Source organism: Hippoglossus stenolepis, chromosome 6, assembly GCF_022539355.2.
Source record: "Hippoglossus stenolepis isolate QCI-W04-F060 chromosome 6, HSTE1.2, whole genome shotgun sequence".
Taxonomy (NCBI): Eukaryota; Metazoa; Chordata; class Actinopteri; order Pleuronectiformes; family Pleuronectidae; genus Hippoglossus; species Hippoglossus stenolepis.
Genome location: NC_061488.1, coordinates 15,007,494 through 15,018,546, shown reverse-complemented (window position 1 = coordinate 15,018,546; position 11,053 = coordinate 15,007,494). Strand labels below are relative to the sequence as shown.

The 11,053-nt window shown below is 42.4% G+C and overlaps 1 protein-coding gene across 2 annotated transcripts; it reads left to right on the top strand.

The window, feature by feature from the left end:
* Positions 1–8,819: 8,819 nt before the first annotated feature.
* Positions 8,820–10,816, top strand: her9 (hairy-related 9). Of its 2 annotated transcripts, none has more exons than XM_035160373.2 (4): positions 8,820–9,212; positions 9,393–9,488; positions 9,605–9,692; positions 9,808–10,816. In XM_035160373.2, the coding sequence occupies exons 1-4, from the start codon at positions 9,105–9,107 to the stop codon at positions 10,389–10,391; spliced, it is 876 nt and encodes a 291-aa protein (XP_035016264.1). In that variant the 5' UTR covers positions 8,820–9,104; the 3' UTR covers positions 10,392–10,816. The 2 variants fall into 2 exon arrangements, with proteins under 2 accessions (XP_035016264.1, XP_035016265.1); XM_035160374.2 differs by having other exon boundaries at positions 8,821–9,212; positions 9,811–10,816.
* Positions 10,817–11,053: the final 237 nt, after the last annotated feature.

The window sequence follows — 11,053 nt, the reverse complement described above, 5'->3', positions numbered from 1 at the left end:
AAAAGGGAGTCAGTTTTTGTCCCGGAGAACTAGAAGCCGAAGCATTTTTTCCCCCAAACAACCAAATTGAACAAAAAGATCAACAGCATCTTTTAATATGGTTATCAATAAAGCGAATCTTAAAAATTGTGCTTTGTGTTCTATGAGTTTGAGGGATTTTGGTCTGTTGGATTAGATTGACTCGACTTTTGTGCAAAAGTTACGCTTTTGGTCACAAATTGAGGGGAAAAAACATTAATCTAAATTTCAATCGTTTGGCCTGTGACGGCTGGAAAGGTTCTTTACAAATCCAAACTGATGAAGGAGTGGGTATGGTAATCCAGCGACAAATGTGCCTTTTTTTCCGCTCTGTGTTTTGCCTGTTGACTCATTCACCAGCATTCACCACAGCCTGTGAAAAATCCTGTTCTCCTTTTACACGTGTTTGGTTTGGCTGGAATGGATTAGACACAAGCTCAGTTTAAGACAAAAGAGGAGAGGGGGAAAAAAGAAGATTTTCTGCCTGATTTTCTGCCTGATTTTTGTATACTGGTTCTTTGCAGCCACACTGACATTGTGTTTAAAGGAGAAGCTTGATTTAGGCAAGAAAACATGTGGGAGACAGAGATTTTTAATACCTAAGAAAATGATCAAAATCTCCTGAATAAAGCCAGAAGAGATAGGGACCACTAGCAAAAGCAACGACAAAGCTCCGAGAACCACTTCTTATTTATTCAAATGTCATTTATTTTCTTTTATTTATCGCCTGTATCAGAATTGTGCATACACCTATATCTGAACTACCCGGAGATAAGTCAGTAGATTTGTTCAGTTAGAGAATTGATTATCAACTGAAACAGGTATGATTGTGTATAATGTATAACTTTTATGTTTGCAACTGTATGTGTGAGTTATATCCCCAAAAAATATTTGAATCGTATGTTAGTTATCATTGGTTTGTATTATGACATATTATTTATAGAATATATTTATAGAATAAACTGAATTAACTGAATTAACTATATGTTGTGTAAAGTGAGAGAACAGAACTGGACAACTGAAGGTTAACAGGAAAATATGCATATTGTTGCACTCGAGCAGCATTTCTTTGACACTAAGTCGATTTTTCTAGAATTTCTTTGCCCTCCACGTTTGATCCTTTGTCTTTGCGGTGCCCACCCTCTGTTTTAAATCCGAGAACCTCTGTGCGGAGCGGCGAGGGGGCTGCCAGTCCCGTGGAGCGCAACCTTGTCCCTGGAGTGCCCAAGAGGGCCATATCTGTCATAGCACATTCCGCTGTGGAGCTATGATATGAATGAAGTGCGGTGGTGTGCCCAAGCTGCAAGTGTGGGGCTCAAAGGGCTGCTGAAATGCTGTAATGTAATTATGTGGACAGTCCCTCAGATCCATTAGCTTGAAATGGTTCCGCAGACCCCATTCAGTCAGTGTGCTGCCATGTCTCTTCTCGGAGGAGGGAGGTGGGGAGGGGGCTCTGAAGTCATCTGAAAAGACCTCCTCTGTACTCATTGTGCTCATTGTCTTTGTAAGCCCTTTATTAGTGGGGGAATCAAATTACGACACACACCACTGATGAGAACTTCAGAGGTTTTTACAGTTACAGGTGGGGGGTGTATTCTTCTCATGGGCATCTGTGCAGATTCATCAAATCAGTTTTGAAGAAGAAGAATTGATTTCACTCTGGGATCATGAACTTTCCAAACTTTTGCCTCCAGTAATGACTCTCTTGAGTTCCTTATGTCAAGACGTGCAACGTAATAATTGATTGTATAATTAGAAATTTGCGTCACTAGTGTAAACACGTTGTTTTTTATGCTCTTAATTATCTTGCATATTTTCAAGATGTAGGACTACTTAAACTCTCAGGAAACAAGTGTAGGCTACTTATCTGTTTTCCCTCAGGTATTAAAATTACATTTCTACATTTTAATCCAAGCGTTTTCCAGATCTTCCCACAAATACACATCTGGTTGTTTTAAACCAGTTTGTATAACAGGCACGTCTTGTTAAACCCAAACAATCAAATTGTATTTATTTCACTTAAAAAGTATTTAACAAGTTGGCCGTGAAAACGCTCCCTCTCAGCCAAGTGTGGAAATAAAAGTTAGAGATTGCATTAGCCGTGTAGTTTACAGAAAACATCCCTAAAACATTTATTTAGGAATCAAATTAAAGGTTCCAGCAATTTCCAAAATTTGATTTAGCGCTTTGTGTTTACCTAATCTCTGGCATTCACACAGACACCAGTGGAAATGTCCAAATGCGTCACTGCACAACTTTAAAGGCCTTTCCCATGTATTGCGGTCTAGTGACCCTTTCTAAATAACCTATATCATTGGGGAACTGCGGTTTATAAAGGAGTCCATTGGGACCTCGGTTGAAAGGGTTTTTTTGGGTGGAAGCCTGGATGAAAAGTGCGAGGAGGAGGATAAAGGGAAAAAAGTATAGGAGATGTCAGGGCTCCTTTGGAAGGAAAACAAACTGCAGAGACCAATGTGAGTTGACTTAATCTGATTAGACTAACCTCATCAACAGCCCACTTAAAAGGGAGAAGAAAGCCCTGAATTGGGGCGAGAAGCAAGAGAAAAGGGTCTCTCTCTCTGTTCAGAAAGCCAAAGAGGCTCCGTGAATACACCACATTGTACTGGACATGCTGGTCTGCAGATGGCAAAATGACAACAAGCCGCTTGAAAAGTGAGGCAAATATAATTGATCTCAGGGTTTTTTCCCCCTTTTTTCCCAGGTATGAAAACAGCCGAGGGAGTAATGAGATTAAGGAGAATAAAGTGAAAACGCATGAAAAATACCACTTTCCCTCTCGTTTGTGGTGCAAACATGCAGCTTTTGAAGCCTTTGACTGAACCCACCCACCCCTGTAATGCCATGAGAAATATTTCCAGATTCATATTAATGTATTCAAATTCGGACCTCTTATAAAGCACCCCTGGAGTCCCGGTAATACATCAAATACGGAATAGTTGAACGGGAAAATGGCTTTTTTAATACCAGCACAATTGAGGGGCGTTAAAAAAAAAAAGTTTAATATATTTAACCAGTACCCAAATTGAAGAAATCCCTGACAACAATGCTTGTGAAATACCCTTCGAGAAAATCCCCTCAGATCTGGTGCCAACGCCGGTGAGGAAAAAAAGCGCAGATTTTTACACAAAATATTTGTTAATTCGTCAATATTTTGTTTTATCAGCCCTGTGTTTTTGGCATTCTGCAAATCCCTCTACTTAAAGTGGGAAGTGAATGAAGGAGCCACAGGTGTCCTTTCACCCAGAGGCTTAAGATCCACTGCTGCTGCTGCTGCTGCTGCTGGGATCCTGGATTTACATGTTTTACAAACCTCACAGTACGAACTGGTGCTAACAGGAGCTTTGAAGAGCTGCTGTCGAATCTGATGTGGAAACACAACATCAAATGCCTGATGTGTCCTGATCGTCATCACGTGTCTGGATTCACCAGTGGTGCAGGAACTGTTCAGATCCTTGACTTACGTAAATGTAATAATACCACACTGTAAAAATACTCCATTATAGTAAAGCACATAAGTATTGTTTATTCCTCAAAGCTGAAAGTACTAATATGACTGGATACTATGATCATGGCTTCAGCTACTAATGCTTACACTGGTGTTATGTCTTCTCTGTGCTCTCATACAGATGAGTACTCTAAGAGTATTCTATGGGCCTATTACAGTATTTTAAAAATGTATTGAAGTTTTAGGCCAATGACTACATCAAAAAATAATCAGCATTACTGCACCAGAATTTTTGCCTTGGCATTAGCATTTAGACCTATAAATAAAAGACCTGAAAATAATAACTGAACTTTATAGATTAAGAAAAGAAAAGAGAAGAAAAGTAACTAAAATCATACACAGATGTGGTGACTTGTATCCACGGCCACAGCCCTGACTATAATATGTTGTAAGTTATATGTTTTCAGCTGTAACTTTTTGTCTGTCTGTTAGTAAGCAGGATCAAGGAAAAACTGCAGGACGGATTCCAGAAAAACTTGGTGGAAGTCTGTGGTATGGTGTGGGGCGGATCCGGATCCTGGAGCTAGATCAGAATGTTTTGAAACTTTCTTTTAACATTAGGAGATGGGGTGTTTTCAACATTTTCCTTGATGTCATAGAGAATAATTCAAATATCTTGATGAAAAAACATCTATAAATATTCACGAGTTTGCGTCATTTGGTGCAGAATCACATAAAAATCCAGATCTAGTGAATTTGAATGTGATTTCATAAGGGGACGGTTGGGCCTTGGCGGAGGTCTGCACTCTGCTGGTGCAGTTGGTTAAGGTGGAGCTAATAACAAGTGACTAAAGCTGTAGTGAAAAGTAGAACTTTTCCCTCTGAGATGTGATGAAATAAGATATATGAAGTTTCACAAAATGGAAATACTCCAGTAAAACACAAGAACCTTTAGAGAGAAGACCAAACTGGGCAGCACATTCACCTCAAGTGTCTGAAGGAGAGGTGTCGTTCCTTCCTGCAGCAGTAAGACTATACAACCAGCTCTGCTCCCAGTGGAACTACACGCACCCATTATGGACTCTTAACTGTGCAATATTCATTCTGTCTGTACAATACAATGGTTCATGTGCGATCCATCCACTGTACATATTCTCTCTGTACATATTTTTCTTGCTTTTACACTGTATATATTAGCTATTTATTCCATTCATATTTCTTATACTTCCTTACACTTAAGTATTATTATCCTTACACTTATGTATTGCATTTTACTTATTATTACTTACTGATGCCTATTTTTGACTCTTGCCACTGTAATATTGCAAATTTCCCCATTGTGGGACTGATAAAGATTATCTTAAATTATTATCTTATCTTAACACCCAGATTTGACCGTTTCTCTTGAGATCGAAGCACCAAAGTGAAGTTTCCACAGTTTAGCAGCATCCTGTTTTATCGCTTTTTCTGCTTTTTCCTCCATAAAAATGTAACAGCAGCCGAAACAAAGCAGAGGCCACCCAAACAGGCATTGTGACGGCTCAGCGTCGGGGAGTCATCACAGTAAACACATCTACCAGCACTTGATTAGGGAGTGTATATAAAGGGATTGGCTGGCCCACACCGCCTAATACAGATATAATTGACTCTCCTTCTGCATTCTGCACATGGATTTGGAGAAGTGCACAGGCTCATTGTACAACAACAAATTAAGCAGGCGGCAGTGAAAAGGAGCCGCTGAGCATTCACCAGATCTGCACAACAGACGACTGAACTCGGCTAAATCTGCAAACACGGCTTCTCCCTCCTTTCGGGCCCTTTCATCTCCCCCCCCCCGACATCTCCTCCTGCAGATCCCTACTTCATACAGCTAAGTCAAAAAGCAAGTACTTTTGGCTCTTGTCTGGTGAACGTTGATCGTCTCTTAAAAAACAGCAGAGATTTCTGTACCCTGCATTCCTCGGATCAGCCATGTCGGCATCCGCTTTAATGATGCCCTAATGATGGAGTCACTCAAAAAGTTGCTTTCAGTTGAAGAGGAATTCTTGTCGTCTTTGTTGTCTGAGTCCAGATCTTTGAAATGCGGGAATGGTGAGGGAGGGGGGACTTATTGATGGGCAGAATTTGGACATACCAAGCGTTGTCGTACTTTGTTGTCCTGACTTCCGATCAGGTTCAACAGGTGCTGCTCCACCTAACACACAATTATTCCACCAAAGTCCCCAGTGACTCCACTGCTGCAGGCAGCAGTTGTGTAGTCTGCGCGTAACTCTGTGGAATTAGATCTGCATCATTTGGCCCAATCCGAAAGCAAATAAAAGCGATGTGAGCCCGAGCACACACAGCTGGCTCTTGAGACTCCGGATCCTGGGTAAACAAGTGTCCAGCATGCCTCAGCACAGCTCACCCACAGAGGGACATGAGCCACTGAACAATGACTGATACTCCACAAGAGACCAGGCTGAAGCAGGGCTTAGCAAAATTTTATTACATTTGGCCTGTTTCAATAGACTGCCGGCCAAAAGAGGATCACAGACTTTGTCATCGGTTTGACGATTACTATGACATCTACGCCTCCTTAGACTCTGTAATGCTCCTATTGTCGCAGCACATCCACCGGTTTAACATGGAAATCTGCTGTTCGCTCCAATAAAGTTTTCATTTGTGTCACAATTACAGATTTATGAGAAGTGACCGGTAACTGTTACAATGTCGGAGTTTCTGAGCTGGTTTCAGGAACTTCAGGATATGACTTTTATTAGACTTTAAATCATTGATAAACATTTTGATTATTCTTGATAAAGTTTGAATTGTGCTTTTTTTTTCTTTTTGTATGTTTTACATGAAGCTATAACCAATGTATGAAGCTGAGTATTATAACTGGTTCATGTTGGGTGAATAATAAACATTATCATTTCTACTTTTGTCACAGTTTCATTCTTACTGTGTGGTACTATAGTTAGAACAGATCTGTAAAGTATTTGTTGCATTACAAATACAACATCACAAAAATCCATACATACGTGCATTAGAAACAATATACATACAACAAAGTAACTTCCAAGAATCAATACATTACATTTTTGTCAGAGAGTTTGTGATGTCATTTTATGAAGTGTGCATGGTTTCTAAGATACATACATACTGTATATATTCATACAATTCACGTGTATAGACAGTTCACGTGTATAGATATTGATGAATATCCAAATCGCGCATTTAGTGATTGCTTGTTTTTACTTGTTCGCACTAAATAAATGTTATAATGGAATCATATATAGTCTGAATAATGTACATATAAACAAAGATTTTGAACTGTTTTCCTCTGTTTCATCACCTGTGCCCATGAGCACCTGCCCTCCTTCCTTTTGTTTTTTCTTTAATTCGATTTGAGTGGAAGTTTAAAAATACAATTATATCGTTTTATATGTATAGACATTATGAGCATAATAGATTTGACGGATTAGTTTCATTTTATGATGGTTAATTACTTGTTTTCTCCATTAACTTGGACACAGATGTGCCCCCTTGTGGTCATTCAATAAACATTAAAAAAGTGTTTTCCTCGTGCAGGCCTACTGGAGGATTAATGAGGGTCTTCTTCTTGCGTCACCTTTAATGAACTAAAATAAAGGAATGAATAATAATAACAAACTAAATTCAGTTTAGAAAGAAAATAATATCGTACCACAGAAAACTACAGAAAAACAATGGTATCTAATGAACATAATTCATAATAAAACAACTCTATAACAACTGGGAGGACACTTACATGACACTGGGCATGAAGGTAATATGTACATTTTCAAAAACTTAGAGCTTGACCACATGCGCCGATTTACTGGAGTCATCATGTTAAATTGCTTGACTTTTGGAAATTCAACGCTAGATGGTGCTCTTCTCCTTTAAACACTGTCCGCTCGTTTCAAACCACACGCACGCGAACCTGATGGACAGGACTAACCACGATTATGAGGATGTAGTTAAACTATATGGTTATTATATGATTAAACTATACCGTTGTCTTTGTCCATAGTCAAATTATATACTGCAGCATAATTTTACTGCAGCCTAAATGCCATGCAAAACGTGCCATGTATATACTATTCTATTCTATTCTATTCTATTCTATTCTACTCTATACTGGTTAAATATAATAGTTCCAGTTTGTTCAGTCTTCGCTCCATGATGCTGTAATCTCCAAGTTCTGGCACGTGCGCGGCGTAGACCGGAGGAGAGTGTGTGCGCATGGCACGCGGACAGATGTGCCACCCCCCGTCCTCCTCCGCCTCTTTGAGCAGCTCCCGCGCCGGGATGATTGACACGGAGCCGCTCGCACAGCCAATCAGAGAGCATCCTGGCTATTTGCATAAAGTGGCCGCGCGCCATTGGCTCCGCGAGTGCTGCTGCAAACCGCCTCGCGTGCCATTACAGATGTCTGCTCCTCGGAGGCGCGAGAGGAGCCTTTAAAAATAGAATCAAAGTGTGTGTGTGTGTGTGTGTGTGTGTGTGTGTGTGTGTGTGTGTGTGTGTGTGTAGTGAAGGCTGTTTGTTTTCACATGAGGCCTTGAAGATGTTTATGTTTAAAATAAATAAACATAAACAGTGTTTAGCCACAGCAGGTATATTATATATATATATATCTCTCCCTATCCATCTATATTTACACATGGATATTAATATTCATATATGTATTTATATTTGATGTTTATTCTGGGTATTGGCACTTTTGATGGCCCAGAGAAACATTCAACTATTCGCACTAAAATAATCAATAACAACCAGACTGCTTCTCGTATCGGAGTCATGGACCCTGTTCGCAGCCAGAGCGCTTTGTGATCAATGATCTTATTGGATACATTCATTATTATATTTCTATAATTCTTCACATTAACACGTAGTCAACATGGAGGAGGTCGTTTGCCTCGCTCTAAGAGAGTCTCTGTCTCGTTCACACACACCAGGCTGCGCAGCATTTTTCACGAGCGCTGAGCAAAGTTGGAAACAAACATCTAGAGCCCCCCCCCTCCTTCTCCCTTATCACTTCACAGCCCTGCCCCGACCGCCGCCGCCGCAGCTCTCTCTCTCTCTCTCTCTCTCTCTCTCTCTCTCTCTCTCTCTCTCTCTCTCTCTCTCTCTCTCTCTCTCTCTCTCTCGCTTTGTTGTTTGTCCCTGCAGGGCTGATTGAGCAGCGCGTGACTGACGGCCTGCTGGGGTGTTGACCAATCAGCGCTCTGCCCCGCGTCCAATGGGTGAGTCCCGCGCGCGATTGGCTGAGGCGAGTGTGGGAAAGAATGCAGAGAGGGTTTCACACGAACCGGGAGCACGCGAGCCGTCTATAAGTACCGCGGCGGCGTGTGTCGGAGCCAGAAGCGGAGACTCGCCCCCCTCGCGCGCAACGCACGCTCGCCCGCAGCCCAGTCAGGTGACAGCTCAGTGATAACACACGCAAACAGTGAACGGGTGACCCCGACGATCAGACGACTCTCACATCTTCCGCAGAGGCTCAAAGTGACATTTTTTTTACTCTTTTTTTTTATTACTCTTTCATCTTTCCCTGCGCTCGCAAAAAAAAAAGGATTTATTCTCATCGACTGTTTTCCTTCTGGTTTGAGCGACGATGCCAGCTGACACTATGGAAAAGCAGACGGCGTCCCCTATTGCCGGGGCCCCTGCGACCGGATCACACACGCCGGACAAACCGAAAAATGCCAGCGAGCACAGAAAGGTAATGGTTTTTGATATTACGCACGCATTACGCACATCAGACAATCCTGTTTGTCGAGCCGTCTGAAGTGTGGGAGTCTCACTTCAGAGTTTGTAATTGGATTAACAAGTTGGTTGTGATAGCGTGGGAAACAGTACATGTCGAACGAGAGATTCATGGGGAACTGTTTATTCTTTGCAGTCATCCAAACCAATCATGGAAAAACGCCGGAGAGCGAGAATTAACGAAAGCCTCGGGCAGCTGAAGACACTCATCCTGGACGCACTCAAAAAAGATGTAAGTAAAAACTCATTTTGATCCATTCAGCAAGTTTCCTCCACGTAAAATGATTTATTTGGGGGGTTTGAATGCACCTTGAACAAAAACTCAACTCGTCCTGTTTTCTCTCACAGAGCTCCAGGCACTCCAAGTTGGAGAAAGCAGACATCCTGGAGATGACAGTGAAACACCTGAGGAACATGCAGCGCGTGCAGATGAGCGGTAAGTTTATCTGATGCATTAAAGATCAAAGTAAACCCTGCACGAATCTGCCGATGGAATCTGTCAGCCACAAACGCGTCACTAATATCCGTCACTTCTCTCTCTCTTCCCCCAGCAGCGCTCTCAGCAGATGCCACCGTCCTGAGTAAATACAGAGCCGGATTCAACGAGTGCACGAACGAGGTCACCCGCTTCCTGTCCACCTCAGAGGGGGTGAACACGGAGGTGAGGTCGCGGCTCCTCAACCACCTCTCCAGCTGCATGGGCCAGATGATGTCCATGAACTACCCGCAGCAGGTCCCGTCCCAGCAGGCGCATCTGGCGCAGCCTCTCCACGTGCAGCTCCCATCTACCCTCCCCATCAGCGGCGCTTCCATGGGCTCCAAGCTCAGTCCCGTCGAGGCCATCTCCCCCAAGGTGTTTGGTGGCTTCCAGCTCGTGCCCGCATCCGACGGACAGTTCGCTTTTTTGATCCCTAACCCGGCCTTTGCCTCCGCTACGGCCCCGGTTATCCCCCTTTACGCAAACGCAGGAGTGCCTGTCGCGGTTAACGCCAGCCCGGTGCACTGCAGCTCGGCGCCCACTGCAGCATCTCCAGTCCACGGGATGACGTCCTTCTCCGGGGGGTCCCAAGCGGTCAGCCCTGTGGGTGTCAGCACCGGCTCCGAGAGCAACGAGCCCGTGTGGCGGCCTTGGTAGCTCCAGGGACGAGAGACTCATGCGAAACCATTACTTTTTTAAGTGACTGCACACAACTGTTGCGGGGGATCAACCTGTGACTTTTCCGCAGTGGAATGGTAACTCTAACCACTTAATAACCCCCAGTACTTCTCATTGTTTCGTTTTATGGAACAGGGGTTGCCTTATATGGCAGTTTTTCTAATTTATCGTCTGAGTCCAACATTTGGATGTCGGTGATAAAAATGCTGTACATGCAGAAGAAATATAGGAGATGTTTTGTCATGAAGTACTTTTTATGAAAAGATTTTAGTTTTGTACAGAGTTGTTATGAATTGTTATACCAAAGCTGTGTTTTATATTCTTTGTTGTTTTGTGTTGAAAAGAAAAAAAACTGAAGTTGGGCTTTGGCCCGTTGTTTTAATAAATGACTTTTCAGAAATGAACGTCTTGTCCACAGACTGTTTCTATCATTCCTACTGCTGCTTTCTACTTTATTGGAGGAAATAAAGGGTCATTATAGTCGCTCAGGCCGTGCGTACAAGTGACATTTCATGCGTAAAAATGCCAGTGATGACAGTCTGTTATTATCATGTTTGAATTGCTATTTCTGTACTTAATTGCAGGGTATAAATTATCATTCTGTGTCTTCGACACCCTGCGTAAAAGTTACTATTCATACG

Excerpts from the sequence above, each read along its gene's own strand:
- her9 (XM_035160373.2), top strand. The coding sequence starts at position 9,105 with ATGCCAGCTGACACTATGGAAAAGCAGACGGCGTCCCCTATTGCCGGG. Across the intron at positions 9,213-9,392 it reads ATGCCAGCGAGCACAGAAAG|TCATCCAAACCAATCATGGA; the intron begins GTAATGGTTTTT and ends TATTCTTTGCAG. Across the intron at positions 9,489-9,604 it reads TGGACGCACTCAAAAAAGAT|AGCTCCAGGCACTCCAAGTT; the intron begins GTAAGTAAAAAC and ends TTTCTCTCACAG.